The 26,086-nt window shown below is 41.5% G+C and overlaps 1 protein-coding gene across 1 annotated transcript in view; it reads left to right on the top strand.

Annotated features, from left to right (window-relative positions):
• Window positions 1–26,086, top strand: part of JARID2 (jumonji and AT-rich interaction domain containing 2) — a 210,378-nt gene that overhangs the window by 136,353 nt on the left and 47,939 nt on the right. Inside the window, exon 4 of the mRNA XM_058830622.1 lies at window positions 13,283–13,452. Coding sequence (XP_058686605.1) covers window positions 13,283–13,452 — 170 coding nt within the window. The remainder of the gene's footprint in view (window positions 1–13,282; window positions 13,453–26,086) is intronic.

Here is a 26,086-nt window from a genome sequence, read left to right on the forward strand (position 1 = left end):
GGCACCTTTCAGGTGCCCAGCCTTTGAGAACTATGTGAACTGGTGTTGAGTTCATCAAGTGTTCACTGGCGATTCCAGCTGAAATAATTGCCAATTTCTTGCTGCTTCTCTGTGGGAGCACTCTTGCCACAACCTTTTGTACTGCCATGTGGCAAATTGACTTCAGGCCCTCATCTGATTCAAGCAGGCATGAGTGTGCACATACTGTTTTTCATAAGATTTTATTCCTCTGCCTGCCCTCTTTTAGTCTAATTTCAGCCTGGAAAAGGGATTTAAAAGTGATTTGCCTGAGGACTGCCAGTAAATCAGTGACCAAATATTGGCTTAATGCAGTCAAGGAGGAGAGAAGGTGCTGGGAAGCATCCTAGGATTTTGGGATTTTTCAGACAGATTTACTGTTGTTGCTCCAGTGATTTATCATGGTCAGTGACCACACCTCAGGGACACTTCCAGAGAAGCACAGTGCCAGCCAGCAGACTTTGCCCATGGGGCACCTAGAAAGTGCTCACCACACCTTTATGCAGTATCACTCTCAGTGTAGGCAGCATCTGGAATGCCACCCTCTCCTTTCTATTTTAAATGTTTGTACGCTGGGGCTTTGCTTGTGATGATACAGGGAAAAGTAGTGGGTGATCGGCTTATGGAGAAAGAAGTGATGGAAATCAGACTTTTTCATTACTTAAAAAAAATCCCAAGGTTATTGAGTAAAAAAGCCCACCCAAATTTGTCTTCCTTGCTTGTCTTGGTGGTTCCTGTTGCAAAAGGGTTGACAGTGAAAGGAGCCACACTGGCATTGCTCCCAGGCACATTTTCTGTTAAAATTTTACAGTTCAGTAATTAATGTGGTTCTCAGTCAGTTTAGGGTGGCGAGCTGCTAGTGGAAAAGCCAGTCCTGTTCTTCCCTCTAGTGCATTCGTGCCACCTCTTTTGTGCCAGCACCAGCACTTCTGTGCTTTTGAAACCCAACTTGAAAAAGTGAAAAACCCAACCTGTAGATTAATTTTCAGCTAGACTGACTTCCTCAGGGTCTCAGGAGCTCTAGTGCTGGCATAAGCAGGAACGTGTGGCTCGAGGTGAGGGGAAGAACATATACCACACCTTTTTTCTGAAGCAGCCTGAGATTGGCTGAACCCACTCATTCCAGATGGGAGGATGCAGGTGAGGCAATGCAGCAGTTGTTGCTCCAGAAAGGTGTGGTCTCCTCCCTTTGTCCTCCCCCAGCTTGGACTGTGCCCTTCCATTACTTCCTGCTCAGAGTGCACAATGGGATGCAGAACCAGAAGGAATATGACTTTCTCCTTCCACTGTCAGCAAGCACTTAGTTTATCTGAGTTGTACTATCAAATATCAGGTGTCCTGCTGCTCACTTACCACTGTGTATCCTACAAGTAAAATTAAGGAGTGTGTTAGGGAAGAGGCACTGATAAATCTTACTCTCCTGTGAACGAAGTCTTCTCAGAGGGACTGTATTTTTTCACTTGCTGGACAGATGCATGGTGTGTAGGCACAATTAGTGTGTGTCTGTGAGGGTTTTTTACTGTGATTACCTGGTACTGAAATGAGCTCGATATGCACCATATCTTTTTACTGGAGTCTCCAGGGACAGGGCAATGTGACACATGTGACAAGAAACAAGAGAGTATTGAATACTTACTACTGCAGGTAAAGAAAAGAGAGTCTGCAGGGAAGGCTATAGATTGTGGTGGCACAGGAATTGTTACCATAGTTTCCATTCATATCATTAGTTCCCAACTACTTTTTCTGGCATTCAGGAGGAAGAGAAAGACACATGGCAGTCCAGCCAGCCCCCCCTCACAGGATTTAGCATCTATGTAAAGAAGAGATTTGAGGTGAATGGCCCCTTTCCTTTTCAGGCCAGTTTGACTGGTAGCAGGATGTGGCATGGCTTGAAAGAAGGCATGAACAGAGTTGCTGGGACAATTGACTGCGTCTGCCTGATTGACTTGCAAGAATGGGCTGTTTGACTCCTGGGGAGGAAGCCTGGAGAGGGTCATGGTTTCCTTCCAAGAGAAACTCAATGCAAAAAATTACAATTATGAAGGAAAAGAGACCAAAAAATAGAGACAGCACCTGCTAAAGTTTGTATTTTATCTTCAGAGTTATATAAGAATAGCATAGGATTAACATAATGGAATATACTGATTTTTATTTTATTTTCTTCCCTTGATAGCTCACTTGCGTGTTTCCGTTTAGTAATCCTTTTTGGCAAGACAGTGAATGTGACTGATGGGTGTTATATGCAAAAGTGATCACTTTGCTGCTTATCAGAATAAAGTCTGTGCAGCAGATATAGGATGTCTTGTGTCTTTTATTTTTCCTCGCTGTGTGTCTAAACGTTGTAGTTTTTACAAGAGAAATGTTGAGGTCCTGGTAATAACCAGATGGTAAAGGAGCCTTTTAAAGGCTATCCCCATGGGAAGTGCAGATACATGGTTTCAGGTATGGTTAAATTGCAAGCTGCAACCTCTACAAGAGGTTAAAATGCCCACAATCTACTGACTTTTATCTATCTGCCAGTAGATGGTAAATTTTATTCAGATGTTAGGGATTAATGCATGGCTTAATTGAACAGGAAGTTTCTCAGCCATTCAGATGATGGCTAGAGTGATCCCTACTCTGTTATTTCTGACATTTTTGCCAGAAGTAATCTGTGGCTTTCTGGCTAGTGCAAACTGCTTTTAGGGCAAAGGTGAATGATTACTAGAGTTGAGGTATGCTTGTTTTTCTGAGATTGGAAAACAGAAATGAAATTTTTTTTTTAAAGCACAGTTGCAGAGAAAAGGCTGCTCAAAGTGAAAAGAGAATTTTCCTTCAGTCACATGGCTTTGATCTTGCATCCTCTTGAGTCTTAGCAGCTGGTCAGATTACTAGGGAGGGAACTGCTGATATGTTTGGTATTATTTGGTGTATCATAGGGAACAAAGAGCAACTCTGAGTTGATCAGAGACCAGGGGTTTAGGTAGTGCCCAGGTGTCACATGAGTAAGGAAGTGGGAAGCACCGTCATCTGAACCGTGCTGGTTTTGTTTAATGCCTCCTGCTTGGGAACTGGGAAGTGAACAGGTTTTGCAGATGTCCCTCAGATGTCTGAGAACACTGAAAATAATACTAGAAGAATATTGAAGCAGCACAGTGTGTTGTGCTGGAAATAGTTTTGACCTCTCTGTAATTAAATAGGGGGCAATGCTCAAGTTTTCTCAAAATGGGCAGGTTTTAACATTCTATAGGCTGTCTTCCATGGGGTGGAAAATCTTTTTGTAGGGATCAAAAAAGCTTTTGAAAAGAATCCAAGCCTGCCTTAGATAACAAAGTTAACAAAGTTGTCTACGGTTCCATGCAGACAGCAGCATGGTATTGCAGAGAAGTGAAGTGGGAGACCATTTTGTGCCCCTAGTCTTTCCCACACTGGCTTTACCTGAATATCAGAAGAGTTGTGAGGGTTGCTTCATTCTTCCACCTTTAGCGAGTGCTGGCAGCAGGACCTTGACAGGTTCCTTGCCAGTAGGTGGAGATCATGCAAGTGAACTGGAAATTGCATCCTACTTCCAGTGAGGAAGGTGTCTATTAGCATGGAGTTCAGTCCTGTTTACTTCCAGCACAAGGGACAGGGTTTAATGTGAAAAAATAACTTTGTTCTTGTGGTTTTCTTCTTGAAGACAAGTTTGTAGACATAGTACACACTCAGACATCTGGTAGTGATTATTAAAAGCCAAGCAAATGTAAATGAGTTCCTTAATTCTTTTTTTTTTTTTTTTTCTTGCGGTGGTTTTGCAATTTAACTTTCTTGCATGTGGTGCTGCTTTTCTCTGTGCAGCAGCACAGCATAAAATAGCAGACCTGGCCTAGAGCTATTCCTTGGTGATGTTCTTCTTGCTTTCTGGTATGGCATGGTGGTTCTTGCTCAAGCTGAAAAGTAGGCATTTTGGGTCATACTGCTAGAATGTAGGGGCAGCCCTAATTTCTGGATGCAGGAACCAGAAATCCTAGTCTCCATGTGCCAAGTGCTTTTGTAGGTAACTGTGCTCAACTGTGCTTGGTAGGCAACTTGCAGAGCACTCTGGTGAAGAGAACCAAGTAGCAGCCTGATATGAGGAATGCTGCAGAAGAGGAATGCCTCCAGAACATGGGTGCAGGAGCAGAAGTAGGCTATGCACAGGTGGGAGCATGGGGAGGAGTCAGAAGTTGTATCTTTTATGGTACTGGTGAAGGTACTTCTGAAGTCAGTGTCAGCTGGTGCTTGGTACTGCCTCACACCAGTGCAGTGACTCTCACCATAGCTTAGTCCCAAAGAGTCAAGTGTCATAAGCTGGGGTGCAATCTCTGCAGCATGCATAGCCCAAAGAACAGCAGGGAAGGAGATGTATCCAGGACACAGCTCCCTCCAAAATGGACTTCTGGAGTACATTCCTGTTTCTTGTTGCTTCTGAATGAGGCTGGTTTTGCATTACTATCCATCTTTGTAACTTCCGTGGGCATATCTGAGCTGCCGTAGCTGAATGCTATTGGCTGTGGTGTTGAGGGTGTCAGCAATAACCTCCAGACTTGGGGAGGAGCATTTGTAGGACTCACAGTCTGCACCGTTGTTGTTAGATTCATTTCTATGTAGACTGATGAATCTGAAGGCCTATCCTGGGTGGCTTTATGCAATGTGCAATATGGTACAGTGTAGACACAGCTGGAGCACAACTTGGAGCAGTCAAAGGTTGAAGTACCAGTGCTTATGTTCTTAGTCTAGAAATGAACCTGCCCCAGAATGGGAATTTATAAGAACTGTTGCAGGACAAAGGAAGGGTGGCACCACCTGTCTCCAGTATTCAGAAGGATCTCTTCTGCCATCTATTGCCATGTACAGCTCACCACATGTCTGTGTGGAGAGGAAAAATTTTTGTCCAATCCCAGGTGTTAAAGCCCTGGAGAAAGTAGATTTAAAAGAGTCATTGTCTTTATGATTGTCCAGATCCCATTTACTTATAGAGGCATAAGGCTTTGGTCCTAGATTTACAGACGAGTCTGTAGGACAGTTTCTATAGTGTGGTCTGATGACAAAGGCTATAAGAAAACTGCTTATTGGGAGCTTCATTATGCTGCCATATCCTCATTTGGTCACACTCTCACTACTGCTTCTCTCTGGATAGCAGCTAATAAACCCTCCTGTACTTGCCACAGCCACTGGCACATGGCATGGGTGGAAGATTTTGAGTATTTGATGGTCATTCATGTATTTAAATCTAAATCAGCCTTTCTCCAGCTGCTAAAGTCTGAGCTGGAAGCATGCCATTGTAGAGATATTTGAAGTTGGATGTTTGGTTTTGTAATTGTGTTGTGCTGGAGTTGCACCTTGGTAACTCAGAGTTTTGGTTTAGGTACGATGAGAGGTTGTGACCCTGCCTACAGTGCTGCAGTGACGCAAATTGTGTGCGATAAGCACGGACTGTTCTTGCATTGAGTCCAGTTAAAATCAGTTGCAGCAGTAAGGTGAGAGGAGACCCATTCCCGCAGAGAAGGGCTGCAACTGACTAATTATGCTTTTGGTGTTTTTTTGATCGTTTCTTGTTCCTCTTTGCTTCCCTGTATCCTGAAGTCCATGAAGGGCACTCAAGTTCACACTGGGAAATCCTACTGCTACATAAGAGTAGTGTCATAATTCCCTGACCACTGTGGATGTTTCAGGGCAAAAACCCAGGGCATTTAGTACCCAGCATGATTTAACCCTCTCAAGGCTATGTAGACCACTGAAACACCTGCACTTACTGAATCCACAGGTGAAACCTGAACGCAGTGTTAATTTTTTACAACTTCTTTTATAAACTGTCTAGTACTGGCCTCAGTCTGGCAGGCAAGCTCTCCATACCTGTGTCATTGTGACTGCTTATATAGGCAATGTAGAGCATGTACAGGGCTCATTTATGGTGCCTGGAGTTGTCCAGATCTTCCTAATGCAGTTAAAGAGATGGGCAGTGGTAACAGCGTCCAGCTGCTTTTAAGGACTCCCACTTTGCCCACCGCTGTCTAGTGTGTGGTTTGAACAGCCAGCTGTTTCACTTAGTAGGTATGAGTGTCTGTGCTAAACTGCATGATATGAGGTGGGTTGGGAGACTGCAAGTACCTTCTTGTAATCAGCGAGCATTGCCAGGAAAAATGGGTGGTTCCAGAATTAATGATAATTGGAGCAGTTTTTAGCAAAAAAAGTTTGTGTCTAGCTGTACTTTGAACTAGTCGTGAAGCATATGGGTTGGCTCAATTGTTGTTCATTAAATGCCATTCCCAAACACCTTTCTATTGTTAACAGGGGAGGACATTCTCAGAAACCATTTCCCATTTAAAAAAAAACATACCAAAAAATCTCAAAGGAAAATGTGCATCCATTCATCATGGCTAAAGTTACAGAGCAAGAAGTGTTTTTTACAGAAACGTGCCTTATTAGGCTCAACAATCAAGGACTGAATGGGCTTAATATTGTGCTTTCATTGGATCACTTGAAAATTTAGGTCTGGTTTAAAATTGTGTTGTTAATTTAGGCTCAATTTTGATTTACTGGGCCACAGAAAGTAAAAAAGATTGTGTGAATAAAAGTCGGAGTAAAAACAGCTTCTGAAAATCGTTGCATTCAACCTTTCTGGAATGTTCAATTTACTGAAAAGTAGTCCAGATTCTTTTAATCATATGACAGGATTAAGAATTACACTCTTACCTGGTAGTACAGGTCTAGGTTGTGTATTGGATTACATTATCTTGCAAATTACTTTGAAGGAGCCAGTATCTGAAAGTGACCCCATGCTTTGCACCAGTTACCTGCACTTGATCTCTGCATGGATGGGAGCAACCAGGTCTCTTAACTTCTAGTCCCTTCCTGGTGCAAACAGGTGTGGGGACACAGATGCTGACAGAATCTCCATTTCCACCACTGCAGAATTGCTGGCAGTAGAGACAGAGCCGTGTGTTATCAAATGGGCAACAGATACCACTGTCATGGGCAGAAAATACTATCCCAGTAGCTTTGTAGTATGTGGGAGAGGAAATGGAGTTCAAAGGACTCCTTTGCATGCCTGCTTTCTTGCTCTTGGTGTGGTGCTGTTGATTGACCTGACAGCGTAGCTTGGGACACAGTGGTGGCAGAGGTGTGTGAGTACAGCCAGAAATGCTGCTAGTGCCATCAGAGCCAAGACATGCACTCAGGTATGCTCCAGGGACAGCCAGCAAGATTTTGAGTTCTGAGAGAAATTTTTTCCCCACCCCATTTTTTCGATTATCCAAATACTAACCCTCACAGTTTGGGGGAAAAATAATATGTTTCATGTAAGTTTTGGCATTATTGATGTAGACAGCTTGTTGAAGTTTGGGGCCCTGTTTACATGAACTGGTGGTCTTCTAGAAGGTCACTTTTGGGAGGGAATGTTGTGGACCTGCTCTGAGGATTGAAAGGGTAAAATGTACCTTAGCCATGCTTCCTGCTGGCACATGTGATGGTGATAAAGATTTCTTCTTGTCCCATGAAGAATGGTACCTCCAGGAACAAGTTTTGCATGCTCATCTTGGGCTTGCCTAGAAGCACCTGCAACATGGTCAACTTTGAGGTGGAAATACACACTTGATAATCATCTGATTTCCAGCAGACACTTGGCTATTAAAGCCTAAATTACTTTTTTAGTTTATTTTTAAGTTAGGGCAGAACATTTCTGCAGCCTGGCACTCAGGTAAGTTTACCTTACTGAACAAGCTGCACACAAAAGTGAGCTTTTCTGTACAGATGTGCTGTGCTGCCAGACTGAGTGCCACGTTGAATGGTGTAGTTACACAGTTTACATACTTGGTTTATCACCTCCAATGGGACCAAAAGATGGTGGACTTCAGACCTCATCGTGATCGGGGTACAAAGCCAAGCAAACCTCAGAGATAACTATTTCACCATGCCAGTAAAGTGTCATAGCAAGGAAGTAAATAATGCAGGTACTCAGCAGAGAGGAAGCTATAATGATGGTTAGCATGGAGTGGTCGGAACAAAATCTGTGAGGTAGAGTTCTCAGCCATGCCAGAGCCTTCCCTTAATTGTTAAGTGAAAAGCACATTGCAGTGAGAAGGAAAATAGGAATTAGTCACAAAACTGTACTGCTCAAGCAGCTGCTTCAGCTGTGGTTCTATAGTGTTTGGAAACCTCCTTGTCCTGCAGTTACCATGAAAAAAAGGCAAAAGCCAAAGTGGAGTTCAAGAAGTGAAAGGCAAACAGACCAAACAGCAAGGACATATGGTAGCATGTACTAAGCAGGAAGTTTGATGGAAACCTGCAGATTGCTGGAGATTAGAGAGTTCACAGAAAATTGTTTTGCAAATCTCTTCCCAACTGAGATGCTTAGGCATGAAAATAGCCTCTCAAACCCAGAATTCTCTATAAATAGATTAGTATGCATGAAAATATATTACTAATCTGATTGTGCATATTTGTTTTTGTGTATGTTTTATAGTACTTGTGCTTTGTTTTCGCTTAGGAGTTATGGAGTAATAAACTGAAAAGAGTCAGATTTCTGTAGTGATGCACAACAAAATCTCACATACTGATATTTTAATACTTGATTTGTGGCTAGCACAACATGCAGTGTTATCTAGAATATTAATGTTTACTAAATTTAACACCAACTGCTACTGCTACCCTGAAATGTGCTTTGCAAAGAAAAGACTGCCTTTGTATATTCAGTCTTTTTTTCTAAATGTGAACTATTTGCAAGCTAAAGGAATGGTGCTAGGATATGCTATTTTAAAAGACATTCTGAAGCACTTTTAGTTAACACAAACTAGTGTTTTAATTACAAAGAATGCAATTTTCTTAAAATACTCAACTGAAAAGAAATTCTACTCTAAAAAAGCTTCAAAAAGTATGTTTTGTGTCAGGAGAGAAATGGTTCATAGCCTAGTCTGGCCTTTTGCAATCAGGATATTTTTGTTGTGGAGTTTTAGTCTCTGGCTGAAATTTACTTTCTTAGACCTAAACAGTCAGCTCAGTAGAAGAGAAGCATACCTGAAGGAGGTGAGATTTCCTCAGGCTGAGGCTTTTTTGAACTTTCTGTCATAGGTATGTGTTTAAAGTCTCTCAAAAGAAGTAGAAGGAAAATAACATTCTGTTGAGAGAAGGTGGCTTACTGTTTATTTTTAAATAGTCTAGATATTTCTGGCTGTGTGTTGGGTGTTCGCATGACGTTTAGATGCGGGATTATTTTAAGTTCTTTCCTCATCCTTGTGAAGTTTTTTCTGCTTGCGTATTTATAAGCCTTACATAGTGCGTACCCTTTCAATGAGGACAAAGTAAGCAATTTATTTTGAGGACGGAAACAGGATTTTTTTTGTTTTTTCTGCTTCTCATGCCAATCTCTCTGTTGTTGCCAAATGCACGCTAAATAGGTCATTCCAGCAGAAATCCTTGCATTAAGAAGCAAAGAGCAAATCCATGTTGGTGGTGTTATGCATTTAAACAATCATGGATTCATTTAGGTTGGAAAAGACCTTTAAGAGCATTGACTCCAACCATTAACCCAGCACTGCCAAGTCCACCAGTGTCCTTAAGTGCCACATGCATGTGTCTTTTTAAATGCCTCCAGGGTGGTGACTCAATCACTTTTCTGGGCAGACTATTCCAATGCTTGGCAACCCTTTCTGTGAAGAAACTTTTCCTAATATCCAATCTAAACATCCCCTGGCACAACTTGAGACCTTTATCTCTGGTCCTGTCACTTGTTATGTAGGAGAAGAGACTGTCCTGCACCTAGCTTACACCTTCCTTTCAGGTGATTGTGGACAGCAGTGAGATTCCCTGAGTCCTCTTTTTCTCCAGGCTAAACACCCCCAGCTCTCTCACTCACTTCTCATAGGGCTTGTGCTCCTGATCCTTCACCAGCTCCATTTCCATCTCCACCACCTCAATGTCTTTCTTGTGGTGAGGTGGACAAAACTAAACAGAGGACTTGAGGTGTGGCACCATCAGTGCTGGGTACAGGGGGATGATCAGTGCCCTGGTCCTGCTGGCTACACTCCTTCTCTCTAAATTTTAGGTAGGCACCATCATGCACACAGTGTCTTTCTGACCACCTTTCCCACTTCTATTCTTCCTTGTTCAGAAGTTGTACATGAGTACAGCTTGCTGTGCTTTGTCTGATGTAACTGTAGTGAAGAAGGAGGGTACAGTCCTTCTTTGGCAGCAGCTTCACACTTAGATTGGATTAAGTGTAATGTGAAACCATACCTGAAATAATTGGTTTTATGCTGCTAGAGGTTTTCATGGAGACATACAAGTTTATTAAGGTGCATACATGCCTTCAAAAGGAAATAGTTTTAGCTGCTGCCAATGTTTTGAAATATGCGTGTTTTTTCTTTACTGGCCCACCTTTGAAACTGGTCATGTTTACATAAATCTGAAGCAAGGGCTACTTACTAATGTGTCTTTTGATTCCTAATCTTGATTTCTCATCTGTGTATGCTGTAGCTACAGAATAGTTTATTTCCTGCTTGCAGCTCACTCTTTATGCACTCTCAGGCACTGAAGTAGAAATCTGTGGGGCACATACATATCCATGCAAGGAGCAGTAGTTGCAAAAACCTAAAGGATCTTGCAGTCATAAAAGGGTGCTTTCGTTTAATAGTGTTCATAAATTGAATCAGTGATATTTACACCCTGTAACTGCTCATGGTTTTAATAAAAGATGAATATTTCATAAGGGAGCCTGGTTTTGTGGCACTGGTGAGGTCAAACTAAGCAGATGGAAGTCCAGCAATCTTCCACCCTGGTTTGAGAGGAGAAGCATCTTGGGCACATCTGACCATATAGCAAAAAGTCTCCACAGCCTCCCTGGGGAAGCAGTAAAAGTTCATGGTTGTAAGTTGAGGGAAAACCTGGAATTTTCTCTGTCCTTGCTGAAATCAAGGGCCCCCATGCGTGGTGAAGAGCCTGTGATGCTGCCCGGCCAGGCTCCATGCCCCATGGGGATTTTTTTGTCCCAGAAAAGAACACTAGCAGACAGTGTACTTTCATAGACAGAACCAAAAGTACTTTTGGTTCCTTAATTCATTTCACATCTACACCAAACTTGCAAGTCATTCTCTAATCCTGTTTCAGTGCTCTGGGGACTGATGATAGGGATACTGCAAACCGGCATGGACGATTCTTGCTGCAAAGGGTTAATTTTGAACTGTACAACAGGCTTAACCTTTACTTCATGGGGTGAAGCAGTCGGTGATTGCTTATCACTGATCACATGAGATTTGAGCAGGTACAGAGATGCAGAGTGGGTGGGTTAATACTTTGAACAGCCTGGCTGATCAAGCACATCAATGGGAATAAATTCCTGTGCAGAAAGCCAGGATGGTCACTAACCTTTATAGTCTGTTTTTTGCCGAAAGAACATATGTTTTGTGCAGAACAGAAGCCAACACAAAGCGTTTCTCTCTGGCTGCGTGTATGATTTTGGTGATAGAAATGTAGTTACTCGAAATTAAAATCCCATTCATCCTGCACAAGAGTCCTCAGTCTGCTTGAAGAGATGGGGCTTTGCAAAGCAATCTGAGTAATTTTTTGGAGATACAGGCAGATCTATACAAGCACTTCATTCTGGAAAGATAACTGTTCATAGATATGAGGAAATATATGTGTTAAATAGTCTTTTAGTTCCAGTTCACAGATTATAAGCATCATGATAAAAAAATTTGTAATCACCAGGTTATTTTTGCCATGGAGGAGATTAAAAAAAGCAGTAGGAATGGCTGGTATGTTCTGTTGTTCGGGGCAGTGGGGGTTGGATAGTGAGGACAATTTTATGCATAGTTTAGGGAGAAAACTGCTGAATGTTACTTTTCCTCTCTGTTGTCATTAGGGGACTTGTATATTCATACAAACACTGCCGGGATTTTCAATATTTCTTTTTGCTGTCTTAGCGACAAGATTGCAGAAGTTTAAAATACAGTAGCAAAGCTCTTGTTACCCAAGTTCTTAGGGTTAATACCCGTGAAAAACGAGAGGTTTGCCAATTAGGTGTTTCATCCCTACTGAATGATAACTGTGCTTTCCTTAAGTCACAACAGTTGAGGCTGCCATGGAGTGACAAGACCTGGGCTTCCCTTCAGTGTTATTTAATGTTTCACTTTGACATTATGTAAATACTCTGCTATTACGGAATAAAATGACATAAAATTGCATCCTTTCTCAACAAGGTTTAAAGTTCTTTCTGTAGCTTCTCTCCTTTTTGAAGCTGTAATAAAGATCATAATTAGAATCCCAGTTGCTTAAGTGAGAAATTAACGTGTTCTTATATGCTGAGCTGAGCCAGATTCCCAGTGAGACCCCCTCCGGGTATCTGTCCTGCCCCAAAATGCTTTCCCTAATACCAATTTATGTTCTAGACATATTAAAGAAAATCATATTCATTGCTACCTAGCAGTTAATCAGAGCTTTCAGACAGACTTGAAATAATTTGCAGCCAACTGCCAAAACCACCTGCAGCCGTTCGTTTCCCGTCGCCATTCCCAGGCATGCTTTAAAGCTAATCAGAGTGTCAGTCCATTGCCCAGTAGTACCAGGACTGAACAAATTCATTCCATGCATGTCCTTCAAATTTAAAAATTTATCCCAAATCCTGCTTAACCCCATGGCTGACCTCCTTGCTTACTGTCTTCTGGGCTGTGGCCAAGCAAACAAAAATCTAAAGGTTTTGATCTGATGTTTTCTCTGTCAAAAATGTCTTTTCCTAAAGGTTTTATTTTTTTTATAGCTGGACGCAAATATATATACCTTATCTATTAATATATATTTTACTATGAAAATAATATTCTAGCAGATTGGAATAAATTAAAACCTTAATGGGGCTTAAATAAACCTAATTTGTAATTTAATTAAAAACAGAAAGCAATAAGCACTAACACTTAACAACAAAAAAAGACATTTTCATGGTGCAAAATACAGATTTAATTTCCAAATAAGTGAATGGTAGACTGTAATTGTATCATGTGCAAGAAGACACTCAGAACATATGAAACAGTAGTCACAGATTTTGCAGTCAAGATGTTCCCTTTCTGGTTTTCCAAATAGTAGCAGAAGATACCAAAGGGTAAAACAAATAAAATACTGTCTTCATTATTGACCAAACTGGGGATTTGGTAGTGGTGGGAGATGGATTCAGGTATTTCTCTATGTCTCTCTCTCCCTCTCCTAAATGGTGAATTTTTATGTTTTTGCACATCCAGCAAGTTCTGCCTGACATGTTTCTGATGTGCTTTTGTTTCCACAGGCCAAGGCTGCAAGCACAAAGGAAGTTTGCTCAGTCCCAGCCAAACAGTCCCAGCACAACTCCAATAAAGATAGTGGAGCCGTTGTTACCCCCTCCTGCCACTCAGATTTCTGACCTCTCCAAAAGGAAGCCCAAGACAGAAGATTTTCTCACTTTCCTCTGTCTTCGAGGTAGGTGTCTGGCAGCTGCGCTGGGGCATTGTCTCATTCTCAGAAGGAGCTGTAGCACTGCACACCACAGCAGCCAGACAAATGTACCGGAGCTGCACTTGAAGGTATTGTGTGCATTTCAGCTCTCAGCAATTTGACTGTATCTGCAGCAGGAGCATTCGAGTTCATGGTTCTAAAGATCATAAAATGAGGCTGGTAATAGTGCAAAAATAAAATTCTTTTATGCTTGGCTCTCTGTTACCCTGAATGGGTTTTTGTCTAGCTCTCTTAAGTCCTCCCCATCCTCCTTTGTTTTGTCTGACTGTAAACTGAAGAAGTCCTTAACTTGCCTGAGTACTTGTTCCTGCAAGAGAAAATCTGCTTGGAAATTCCCCTTCTCTACCTACTCACTGTCCTTTATTGTTCAATCTGAGTGAGGCTTTTCATCTGACAGTGGGTGGAGGGGTTGCCATTGTTCTTGTCTGCCTCAGGAGCTGGATTGTTCCTGTGGTGATAATTAAAACAAGTGAGCTCCTCCTCTCAGCAATCCAGCTACAAACGAGGTATCTGAAATTGTGGAGTGAAATACTTTGAACTACCTCACAGTAACAGGTGCTTGAGCTTGGCTGGAGCTGTGGAGGTCTGTCAGGGATCCATGGGCTGTGTGTCTGCAAGCCTGAACATCAGACTTGGGGGGCCTGAGTGTGAGGTACAGCTCACTGTCTAGATTAAGCTAGAGAAGGAGATGTTATTCAAGTGGTCATTTTTCTTAAGGCTTTCCATGTGTCATGTACTGAAGATAGCATTATTCAGTTTAATCCCTCAATTGTCATGTTATCTCTTGCTGTAGATGTTTCTATAGGTGCGTCCCCTGTCTCACTAGTTAGTCCTAAGTGCTTCCTCTGTGCTGGAATGATGCCTCTTGCTGTTGTTTAGGCCCATTACCTGCTGAAAGGGTGTGCATTTATTACAGATAGGGCTTGTCTCCAAAAGTCTTACCTAGTGGGTTGAATCTTTCAGAGCTTGCCTTTGAGCGCCCCTTTCTTAGGTCTCTGTTGCATCTGTGGACAGCAGTGATCAACACCACCTGTAGCTTCCTGCTGAGGCTTTCTCACCTTAATGCAGTGTGATTTGATTTCTTTTTTCTTTTCCTCTGTAAGATTTTAGGCTGCTGGTACTTTCAGACTGATTGTTAATTTATCTATCTTACTTCACATCCAGTATGGAGCCTCCATCCTGTTGGGACCTCCGGTGAAGTGGGTGGGTGCAGGGGATAGAGGAGGGTGATTTGCTAGCTTTTGTGTTTGTTTAAAGGATGGAGAGGAGCAGAAACTAATGGAGTTTAAAGTGGCATCATGGTCCTCTGAAATTTAATCTGTGGAAATGTATTTCTAATTTAGTGTGGTGTGAGGTTGATCAGTCTGTTGGCAGCGTGTCACTGCTGTGATCTGGGCCAACTGCCACAGTTGTTGGTGGAAAGAGTCAGATGGGGGTTGTGTGTGTGTGTGTGTCTGTGTGTGAGCACACATGGCTGCATTCACACACTTGTTTCCACTGCTTGCTAACTAAGCATGTGTTATTTATAGCTTTGAAGGCACTTACACTTAAGAAAGGCAACCTGTGTGGGGGTGTCACTTATCTCCACTTCTATTTCCTATTCTCTTAGCACTCTTTTAGTGTTCTGGTTTAACAATGCAAATGGGAAGCACAGGTACTTTAGTCCTATTCCAGTGCTTCATGTTGTTGGGGTTTTTATTTTTATTTTTTTTTATTTAAATCAGTTGCTGTTTAGCTCTTGCACCTGTAATTTTCTCCTTTGTTATTCATCTGTGGCATAATTGATGTTTTGTACTGTCAATTAAGAACTTGCAATTCATTCCTAATTTCTTCAGTATGCAGGAGTACTGAACATTTCTGACAACACATGCGTTCAGACTGCAAGATCACAATTACAATTATGTTAAAAACCACAAGGGAAAGTCTGCTCTGAGTGTCACACATGGCACATTCTTGGTCTGCTTAAAACAGTCTGAAGAAAAGCAGAAAGGGAAAGCTGTCAGCTTTGTGTTTCAGCACCCCCACAAGCTTATTCCTCCATCACCCCAGTATAAAACATGACAACCAGTTAAAAAGAGGCAGGGGAATCTTCTTGGAAACCTGCTACCAGGATGCTTCTCTGTGGAGGAGTAGGAGAGCGCTGTGGCTTGGAGGAAAGAAGTGGGTTGTTCAGTCTTGAATTAGCATGGCTCTGGCTTCTGTGCCTTCAAGAGGTCCTGGCTGCCTGAGGTTGTGTCCATTTGGCCTCTGGGAATGTTAACTCCAGTTGGGTAGCTGTCTCTTTTGATGTGTCCATTTCAAAACAAGGAGATGGAAGCTGGTTGTTAATATGCTGGTAGAGTGTTCATGTAGCAATGTGCTGGTACTCCAGCTCCAGAAAGGTCCCACAAGTGACTTTCCAGGGCATTGGCAGGCTTAGTTCGGTGCTACTCTTCTGGTAGTGCCTAGTGAGCTTGGACAGGGAAGAGCCAGCAAGTTACTAAGACCCTGCATAGGGGGAACGTGGGATTGTTTTGGAAGGGGTTATTTTGGTTTGGAACCTCCATGCTATTATTAAAGCATTGAGGGTTTCAGAATTGTTTGCACGGTGGAACAGGTGGTTGTTCTGACTTCTGTCCAGCTGTATGTGTCCAGCCTTGGCTCTTTGTGCTTTCACCAGGAAAACAATGTGACATGCAGTTAGTTGTATGGAAATAAGAGCACACTCACAGAGCTGATGTTCAGCACTTCAAAAATATTAAGTGTAGTAGTGATAAGTTTCAGGACAGTAAATCCCCATGATTGTTTAATAAAAAAATCAAGTTTGGACTATCTTAGGTCCTAGGCCTTCAGAAGGATCTGGTGATACAATCCCTGCATTCACAATCAAAGCATTTTTTTGGGGCAAAGGATTCTTTCCTGGGATTGGTGGGAGTGCAGCTCTCTGCCCTTGTCCCACCACACCCAGCAGTGGTGTCAGAAGCACAGCGTAAATTTGTCACACCATAGAATCATGAATCACTGAGGGCGGAAAACACCTTCATGATCACCAAGTCCAACCTCTGACTGAATTCCACCGTGAATTCATATGTCCATGTGTACTTCCATTTTCTGTTTTTAAACAGAGGAATTTAAACATCTTTTCACCGCTACACTACTCATTGTTCTTGTGGGGTTTGAGTGGGAGCAGCTTAATTCCGTCAGTGAAGGAGCAGCACTATCATGCTACCGTGTGGAAGAAAGGCCCTTGACATGCATAAGATCCCACAGTTAGGAGAAGAAGTCCCATTTACCTATCCTGCAGTGTGTAAGAAAATGTAATGATTCAAATAATTTTACACCCTCCCCCCCCATTAGTACCCTGTAATTTCAAAGGGAAATAATTTAACCAAGATGACCTGCATGGTTTCATTATCCAGAACACTAAGGCTTTAGACATATTTTAATTAGTTTGTTTTTCAAACTCTTGATTTGATAATACACTGTACTAATTACTTCTTAAAAGGTAAGTGGAGCACAATGAAAAAGCTGTAACAGTTGATGAATATCTGAGCAACCTGGAATACACTTCTAGACTGACCAAACTTTGCAAGGCTCCTCTGCTTTCTATTATTTTAAAATCCTCCTTTTAAAATGGTTGGTGTTTTCTTTTAATTTTATTAAATTGTGACCTAGAATTTTCAACACAAGGAGGGGAATAGTACAGATATCTCTGAAGTGTTTGTCTGCAGTGTTCTTATCTTTAAATAGCTTCTTTGAAGGAGCCCATATGCCCTTTGCCAGAGGCATAATTAGTATCTTTCAGCAGTGCGTAGATATGAGCGTGTCACCTACGTGTGGTTGTACAACAGTTCTCACTTTTACTGTGTTTTTTGCCTGTGATCATATTGTTCTTAATAGCTCCTGTTACAGTGCATTTAAGTTACCTCTGCTCCCTGTAATTATTTACGGGTTAAAATATTGTGAGTCAAATATCAGGCTAAAGGAGGAAGGAGAAACAACTCCCTGTGAGCAAGAGATCTTTGGCAGAAGGTGATAACAGGAAGGCTGTGATTAGGAGAGTACATTTTAAGAAGTTTTCCCATGATCAATTTTCTAATTAAGCTGAGCCTCTGGGAGTTACATGCTAGAGAATTTCAGGGATTCCTAAATAAAAATGGTTTAATTGAGATCTCACAAATTGAGTTTTCAGGCTCTTATATTCTGCAAGACGTGTGATTGTTCTTTTTCTTTGATTGCTATGCTGACTTAATAATCTGATTTATTTCTGATTATAATCTGATTGATTGGGCAAAATCAAAATAGAAAATTTCACTGTAGCATGTTTGTCTGAAACTCACTTTTCTAACTTTGAGTGCAGTGTGCTCTTAAACAGGTTTTTTATTCTTTTAAACACTTGTATTTGGGTGGTAAAAAGGGCTAGGGGCCTTTGATCCGAGTCTTTTTTGAGTCCTGATAGGAGAGGTTGACAGTGTCAGTTCATACCTACAGAGATTTTGAATTACAATGGAAAAGGCTCCAAAACCAAAATGTGGGAGTTCTTAAAACGTTAGAAAACAACAGTCTGAAACGTTTGAAAACAACTGTTAATTTGCCTATCTTTCAGCAAGGCAGAAGGTATGTTTGCCTGTTAGTTGGTGTCAGTAGGTTCTTTAGTCAATGTGTGCTGTACTTGGAGAGCTGTTAACTTGTGCTGGTCCCATTCTTGAAGCACCAGCCATTGGCACCATGGAGACTTGCTCACCACATCAGAGTAAGCAGATTGAATAGCGCTACAACTTGATTAGGCTGGAAACAAAGCAATGAAATGGTAACAAAGTCCAAAAGTATGAGCTTCTTTGCAGTCTGGGTTAGTTTTTATAATTCCAAAATAATATTAAAAAATGCAGACATACATTAATTTGTTTGAAATGCTGGAAGAAAAAATTTTTATTGATTTTGTTACTATATCATTTAGTATCTGAAATTAAAATTTAGGATGGATTGAAAATTCAGGAATAATCTTTAGGGAGCTGAATTTTAATTGCACAAATCATTTAATAAAAATAAGTTTGCATATAGTAATTGTAACCTCAAAATTTCTAAGTTCCTTTTTCAAGTTAGGAGTAACATTGTAGTGTAGAATATAAGTTTTTCTCATATATGCAACCATTTAGGCCACCTATGGAATATGAGCTACTAAGCAGCTCTTGTGGTGGTTTAGGACAAGAGTAATTTAATCAGTGTTGGCAGGGAGAAGTGGTTACACAGGCTCAGAGCGTGAAGTACAGAGAGAGGAGAGAGCCTGGCGACCACCACCATGGCATTATTTCTTCCCTGGGGAACGGGGCGCTGCTGGAGTGCCAAAACTCCAGTCATCCAGTGGAAGATGCAATTTCATGCCAGTGTGTGCCTGCTGGGAGATTTAAGAGATGGGAAGAGGTGTTGAAGTAAGAGAGAGTATCCTGTGTGTAGTACTACAGCTGAATGAAAGTTTTTTCTTGCTCTTCCAGTTTTTGGGCCCTTTCAGATGTTAACAATTCCAATATCTACCCCTGCAAAAAGCCACAGGATGCAGTTAACTGATTGGAATGGGAGACTAATCTTGAGGTTTAGCTCTCGTATTTGCCACAGACTCACTCTGAGTCCCTCTGTGAGCTGCTTAGTTTTTTGTAAAATGAGGATAAATATTTAGCTCTGTGTATAGGCGTCATACATACAACATAGCTGGATGTTGATTATGGAGCATTATGGATGATTTACTGGTATAAAATCTGAGTGCTGCGATGGCAACAGCAATTCAAAGCCTCGCTGCCCAGGTGGGCAATGTAAAGTATTCTGGCAAGGGCAATTGCTGCCCTTCATCCCAGCCAAAAAACAACCTTTAAGCCTGCTTCTCTAACTCATGAATATACCATAGCTTCAGTGTTACCCAAATTACTGATTTTGTGCTAGGGATGGGACCCAGGGTCTCTTGGGTATGAAAGACAGCCTGGTAGCTTTTTGGGAATGTCATCACAGTGGTTTGAAGCTTCCATACTAGTTTTGTTCTTGGTGGGAGAGAACATTAGCTGAGGGTTGAAGTGCATCTGGAAAGGGTTGGTTTTGAGGTTCATTATAAAATCCAGTCAGGCTGGTGGAGTTAAATTGCTCTGAGATTGTCATGTACAAATTGTAGATGTGAGAAGCACTCCTGCTTTCTTTAAATTTTGAGTACTCTGTTACTCTGGAGTGTTTTGCCAATTTTGGAAAGTAGACCTTTTATTTTTCTCCTGCAGCCTCACGCATTTACCCAGCCTTGCTCCATTTCCCTAGAAAAGGAAAAATTTTCTTCAGCTTTTTGGATTTAGCTCTATGACTTCGAAGAATAGACTGAGAAGAACGTGGGGTTATGTTGCTACACGAGTTGATAAATTAGCTGTAACACCAGGTACCTTGTGGTTCCTACAATAGCAGCAGAGGGAAGAGTCAGAGCTCAGTTTTATTTCTGTATTTGGGATAGCCTTTTCTTCCTTCTCACCTAGGCACCGAGGAGCTCCCTCTGGGACCATTCTTGCAGTCAGACAAGTGAAGCACAATTTCTCTTTCCTACAGAGTTTATGCACTTTGTGCTACTTTAGCCTGGTTTGGTAAAACAACCATAAGGTGCAGGCATAAATTACATATATATTTCCACTTCAGGGATTTAGCGTTGTCCTGTCAAAACATAATAAGTGAGACATATAATAAATGAGAAGCAGGCCCTAAATGTTAAGCATTGAGATGCCAGCACATCAGGAGCATTTGGGAGGCAAGGTTTTTCCACCTGCATAGAGCCACAAAATGGGGCTGTGTGTCAGAGGAGAAGCCAAACCTCCGAACGTGGCTCACTGTAGGGCTTGGCAAGCTGTGTGCTTTTTTGGGGCAGGCTGAAGTCCCACATACCTTGACCTGCTCTGTGCTTAAATCATTCTAATGTCTTAAATTGTTTTATGATTTTTCCAAAGCACATCTGGGTTGTGTTTAATTGTTAGGAGGAAAAAAACCAAAGGAGCTAGAGAGGGAGTTGGTGTGAATAATTCATGGAGAAGGATCTTCCAATTTTGCAGAAACCACAGCCCAAATTACAGAGAAGGCTTTTGGACTGAGATGATTTTTGTTGTGGTTGTAACATACCAGGGCTTGAATCCTGTCCAGATGAAAACATTTGGTTTGTACTTCAGTAAATACTGCAGAAGCACTGCCAGCTAATTCTGAAGAGTAATGAAATAGTATTTTTGGCAAAGCACATGCACTTTCCGTACTTCTGATTCCACTCTTCAGATCCAAATTCAGAGTGTTTTTTTTAACATGTTTAGCTAGTCCAAGACAAAAGTTAATGTAATTTAATGAGAAACAAAATATAACTGTAATTTAGGAGAGAAAACTACACATTTGTTAAAAAAAAAAGTAATAACCTCACTAGTCAAATAAAATGGCTGAGAAAGAGTATAGTTTATTCTATTCTAATCAGGCACTTGCTGTTGAGTTCAACACATCTGTATGTACAGGCTGCAAAAGCATCAATTCTGCCTACTGTTAGTAGCGAGCCTGAATTTTGCACATGCAAAGGGTGGCATCTTTCCTAGAAAATTGCTAAAAGCAGCACCATTACTTAAACCCCCCATATTTTACTTTGTACTTACTGTTGTATAAGCACCAAATTATTGTAACAGAGGACATAAAATACATTTGTCATTCTTTCTTATGCATTAGGCCACACTTAGTGTGTAGTTGTGGTAATCATTTTTCCTATATAGTTAGGCTTTCTTTTGTGTTGCTCTCACAATAGGAGGGAAGACAAAAATACTCGAGAGAATTTCAGTAACGAAACTGAAGATACTGATGGAAGCAGTTGCCAAACATACTTCAAATCTAATTTTTAAAAGAGCTGACTGTCCTCCCTTTTTGTAATAATTCACAGCTCATTGTAACCTTGATGAGTGATTTTTTAAAAAAATACTTATCATTAATGATTTTCTCTAAGTTTGCTACACACAGTAGTATCTGAGGATACTAAGAGCTCTCATACTGGTGAGGAGAGGGTACCTGGGGTTGTATTGGTGTCCGAACTTTATGTGTGGTTTGCAGTCCCTTAGTCAGACATGGAAGTGTTTTAGGCTTTCAAAATCTCACTCTGAGGTCCGTCTTTGGTGATTTGGCCTTTCCCTAGTGTTTTGGTGGAGGGGGAGAAGGCTGGGAAGTTCCCTCTAGGTTGCTGCCTGACTTTGGCTATGGCTTTTCTGCTTTCAGCTGTGAGACTTGTTGAGCAGGAAAAGGTGAGTAGCACGTGTCTAGATCAGGGCAGCAGGTTGACTGCACTATCAGATGGATGTCTTGTATTGAGCCAGCCTTAACAGCAATGTCCTTTCCACTTTACTGTATTTGTTACTGTTTCATGTCAGTAATCCCTTCCTATCTCCCTTCTCCCGTTGCTCCCACATCTTGTGTCTGTCTGCAAGCGGGACTCTCACCACTCACCTTTCTTCAACCCCAGCACATCCCTTCTGCTCTGCTGCTGCACTTTACAGCCTTTCTTACAGCTTCCTTCCCAGTATGTTGCAATTACCCCATCCAGATCTTTGGTGACAGGATATTCTTTTATGTAAGTATTGCTGCGAAACAAATCAGCTGTCTTGGGGGGGAGGGAAAGCATTTAGGAGCTGTATGCCTAGACATCATCAGGACCCAATGTAAAATGTGCGGCTCCTATACAAGATTGGAAACATATCACATTTAATGTTTTGTTTAATAACATAAAGTTATATATTATGCTACACATTCAATAAGAAAAAGTGTGCATAGAAATTTTCCAAATCTTTTCTTGAGAACTTGTAACATTACATTACATTTACAGTATTTGTTAATGGACTTTAATTTCCTTAGTCTGGGATTTTAATCTGAATCAGTTCCCTGATCCGATTCACCACATGGCCCCACAAATAAATTACACTGCCACAGTTGAGGAGGTGGCACAGGTATAATAAGAAGAGGCCAGATGGAGGTAGATGTTCTGCAGGCCATTTTTGATGCCAAGAAAAATGTCCACACAGCCACCAACAATCTAGATGATTCCTTGCATGAAATGTCTTCTAAAGGAGTAGTAAAAAGCCAAATTTAATTTCTATGCTGCCGTCAGATTTTCTGAGTGAGCGGGATTTTCAGGCACCTGCTGATGGGGTGGGTGGCAGTGTGCATTTCTCAGGGTGGAGGGCTGCTCATGTGCTTCCCCAGGCTCTGGAGGGCTGCTCTGCTCTCCTGCTTCCTCTGCTCCAGTGCCCACCATAGCAGCTGCCTGCACGATGCGGGGGCTCCCAGCACAGGAGACTTGTAAAATTCAATACAACCGCAGGCGCTCTCTCTCTCAGATTTTTCTGCTGTTTTCTTGGGGATGGAAAGTGAGGAACTGGGGAATTGTATACTTGGAGTGCTGAGACCTGGCAGGTACCACCTCCCAGGCACAGATGTTGCCCTTTATTTGTAGCATTGCCACTTTTCTCTTTTGCTTTGAGAATCACACTTCGGTGCTGGGGAGGGCAAGAGGAAGAGGAGGGATGATTGCTCATCTTTATTTATTCTTGCTGTCTGGCTGGGAAATATGAGCAAGAAGGAACCAGCATAGCTGCCCTGTGGGTTTCTGTTGCTGAGTGTGTGCAGGAAGAGACAAAGATGCAGAATAGCGATTAGTGGATTTTATGTATCAAGAAAGCCTCTACAATAACTGTGTTCTGTGAATGTGTGTGTACAGATGTGTGTGGTGAACCTGCAGTGTTCCTTGTTCTCATGCCATTTTGGAGGGCTTTTATCATCTTGCTGTTGTACATAAGTCTCATGGTAAATATCTGTTACACATGGAGTAATCTGAGAGCAACAACTGTCAACAAAGTCTGTCTATAAGGAAAACCACCATAGTCTTAACTTGCATGAAGACCAGCCAGATTTTTGAGGAAGGGCAATATATTTTGTTTGACCAACTGATACAGCTGGAAAAAACCTATCAACTCTCGAGTGCACATTCTTCTTCAGATTTCCAGTGGTCTTGAATGTTTATAGCTACAGTAACACTTCTTAGTATTGTTTATATAAATCAGTAGCTTTGAGTAACAAATAGGGTCCCATTTATTACTAGAGGTAGGCTGTGGCATCATGTACACATCCCTATCCGTTCTCAGAGAGAATGAGGGATATTTAGGACAGGAATAATTATTACACAATATTAAAGAAGTTGAGTGATTACGTAGCTTCCACTCTTCATAGTGCAGTTTAATTTGTATGAGTTTCATCATTTTTTCAGCCATGAGAAATCTGAGTATTATTTCCATGAGAGGAGTCTTAGGAGGAGTTGCTTAGCTCTTTGCTTGGTGTACCAGCAGTGCACATAAACTACTTACGCATTAGGTGTTATTTCATAAACATAATTGACATTCTTTCAGCTTGAATGAAATCACTGTGTACTTACAGGCATGTCTTCCCTTCAGTTTGCTTATAAAGAGAATTTGCAGCATCTTGAGCTTGGCCAGGCTGTTTCAGTATTTTAAAGCAATGTTTTCTCAGCCTTTTGGACACATTTAGCTACATCGGCTTAAAGTGAAAGTGGTTTTAACCAGTTCAACATATAGTTGTGAACAAATTATTTGAGGCTATTCCAGAAGTGAACTACTATTATAAAAGATGAGGCTAAAAATAGTTCTAATACAAAAATTAAGCAAGAAAACTCAGAGCTTTTAAATTTCTTTCAGAGTCTTCCATCCATAACAATGCTTAAATAGAACAAAAATGTGCAAGTCCAGCCTTTTTTTTTTTTTTCTTTCTTTCTGTTTGGCAAGTCAAGTTTAATAAATATGTAGGAAAAGCTGGTGGGGAGGAGACCCAGACTGAACGCCAACTTTTCTCCAAGGTCTCATATTGCAGAGCATTTAGATCAATAAAGTGAGGGTTAGCAGGACTCTCTTGTGTTATTGGATGTTGCTAGTCTAATTTCTCTGGAAATGTACTTCCCAAACAGTCCCAGCTGTCCCAGGAATGCAGTTTAGGCATTGTTGTTCGTAGTTCTCAATTGGAAAGAATTAAAAACTGTCGTTCTGACAGGAGATTTATGCACTGAGATTACAGCGACTGAATACCAGAAGTTAGGTGAAGTTTGTGCCTGCTCTCAGACTTGGGTAAGACTCTCCCTCCTTTCTAAACAGACTGACACAGTGCTGTATTTTATTCTCTGCTTCAAGAAAGGAAAAAAAAAGTTGCTATTGTAATAACAACATTTGCATTGCAGATGATATATTTTTGTTGGTTGCTGTTTAAAGCAGCTGCCAAAAAAGCTCAGAGATGTGGAATTCTAAGGAAGATGAAGCTGAAAGAACAGACACTATACCTAGACTCCTATTTTAGTGTCTCAGAAAAATCAATTTTCTATTTCTCTAATTATAATAGGAGGATTTCAGTCTTTGTTTGAATCTAATTTTGAGGGTTCCAAACAGTAAGGTTCTTTTACGCCGTCATGTGTCAATGCACAGTGGTGTCAGATGGTGTCAGACTTCAGATTCTGATAAGAACTGATGCACTTGCATCCAGTTTCTGAATCCATACTACATATTTGGGTAATCTAGATGGAAATAAAAACCAATTTATTTTTCAGGCAGCACTGTCCTAAAAGTAACTATTTTAGAGTCTTCTAGGTAGTTGCTGTTGAGACTTAAAACTCCCCTACGAGTAGAATTACTGTGCCTCTCTCAGCACCTCTTACCTACTATGTTTGATTACTTAGACTGTGCCAGAAAGTTCTGGGCTTGCATTAAAAATGTGAAGATTTTTTGTTTCTCTAAGTTGCTACAGCTTCCATGCTGTGAAATGTGTCAGCAGTCTTAATTTGATCATCAGTCTATATAACCATGAAAACTGTGAAATAGAAAAGCCTTTTCCCCTAAGATACCCGTATGTGTCCATACATTTCTGTCTAGGTTGGATGGAATAATGCACAGCTTCAGGGGAGAAGGATCATCATGCCATCAGTGCTGCTATAGTGTTTCTCCTGGCTCTCCCAGAGCTACCACTGACACCTAGCACAGGATTCTGTGCTCTCTGCTTCCCCCCGGGGCAGCCACAGTTCCAAAGGGGCTGTTACAGAGGCCAGAAACAAACGTCTTCACAGGTGGGGGCTAAGCCTTCAGTGGGATGGAGGAGAGAATTGGAAGGGTCAGTTTTCAGTAAGAAAAATCACGGATTGAAATAAAGCTAGTTTAATGGGTAAGGGAAAGTAAAGCGGACAAAAGAATTAATTTGCTACTCACTGTTGGCAGGCAGGTGTTCAGCCATCCCCAGGATGAAGGGTTCCATCACATGAAATGGTTTCATGGGAATACAAATGGTCTAACAGCGAATGTCCCCACCTTCTTCCTTTTCCCCCCCAGCTCTTATTGCTGAGAACAGTCCTATGGTCTGGGATATCCCTTTGGCCAGTTGTCCTGTCTGTGTCCCCTCTACCTCCTTGTGCACCCCAGCCTGCTTGCTGGTAGAGCAGCATGAAAAACTGGGGCAAAAAATACCTTGACACACTGTGCAAGTGCTGCTCAGCAATGGCTAAAACATCCCAGTGTTATGACTGACCCCTGCTTCCAGCACAAAT

Source organism: Poecile atricapillus, chromosome 2 (assembly GCF_030490865.1).
Source record: "Poecile atricapillus isolate bPoeAtr1 chromosome 2, bPoeAtr1.hap1, whole genome shotgun sequence".
NCBI lineage: Eukaryota > Metazoa > Chordata > Aves > Passeriformes > Paridae > Poecile > Poecile atricapillus.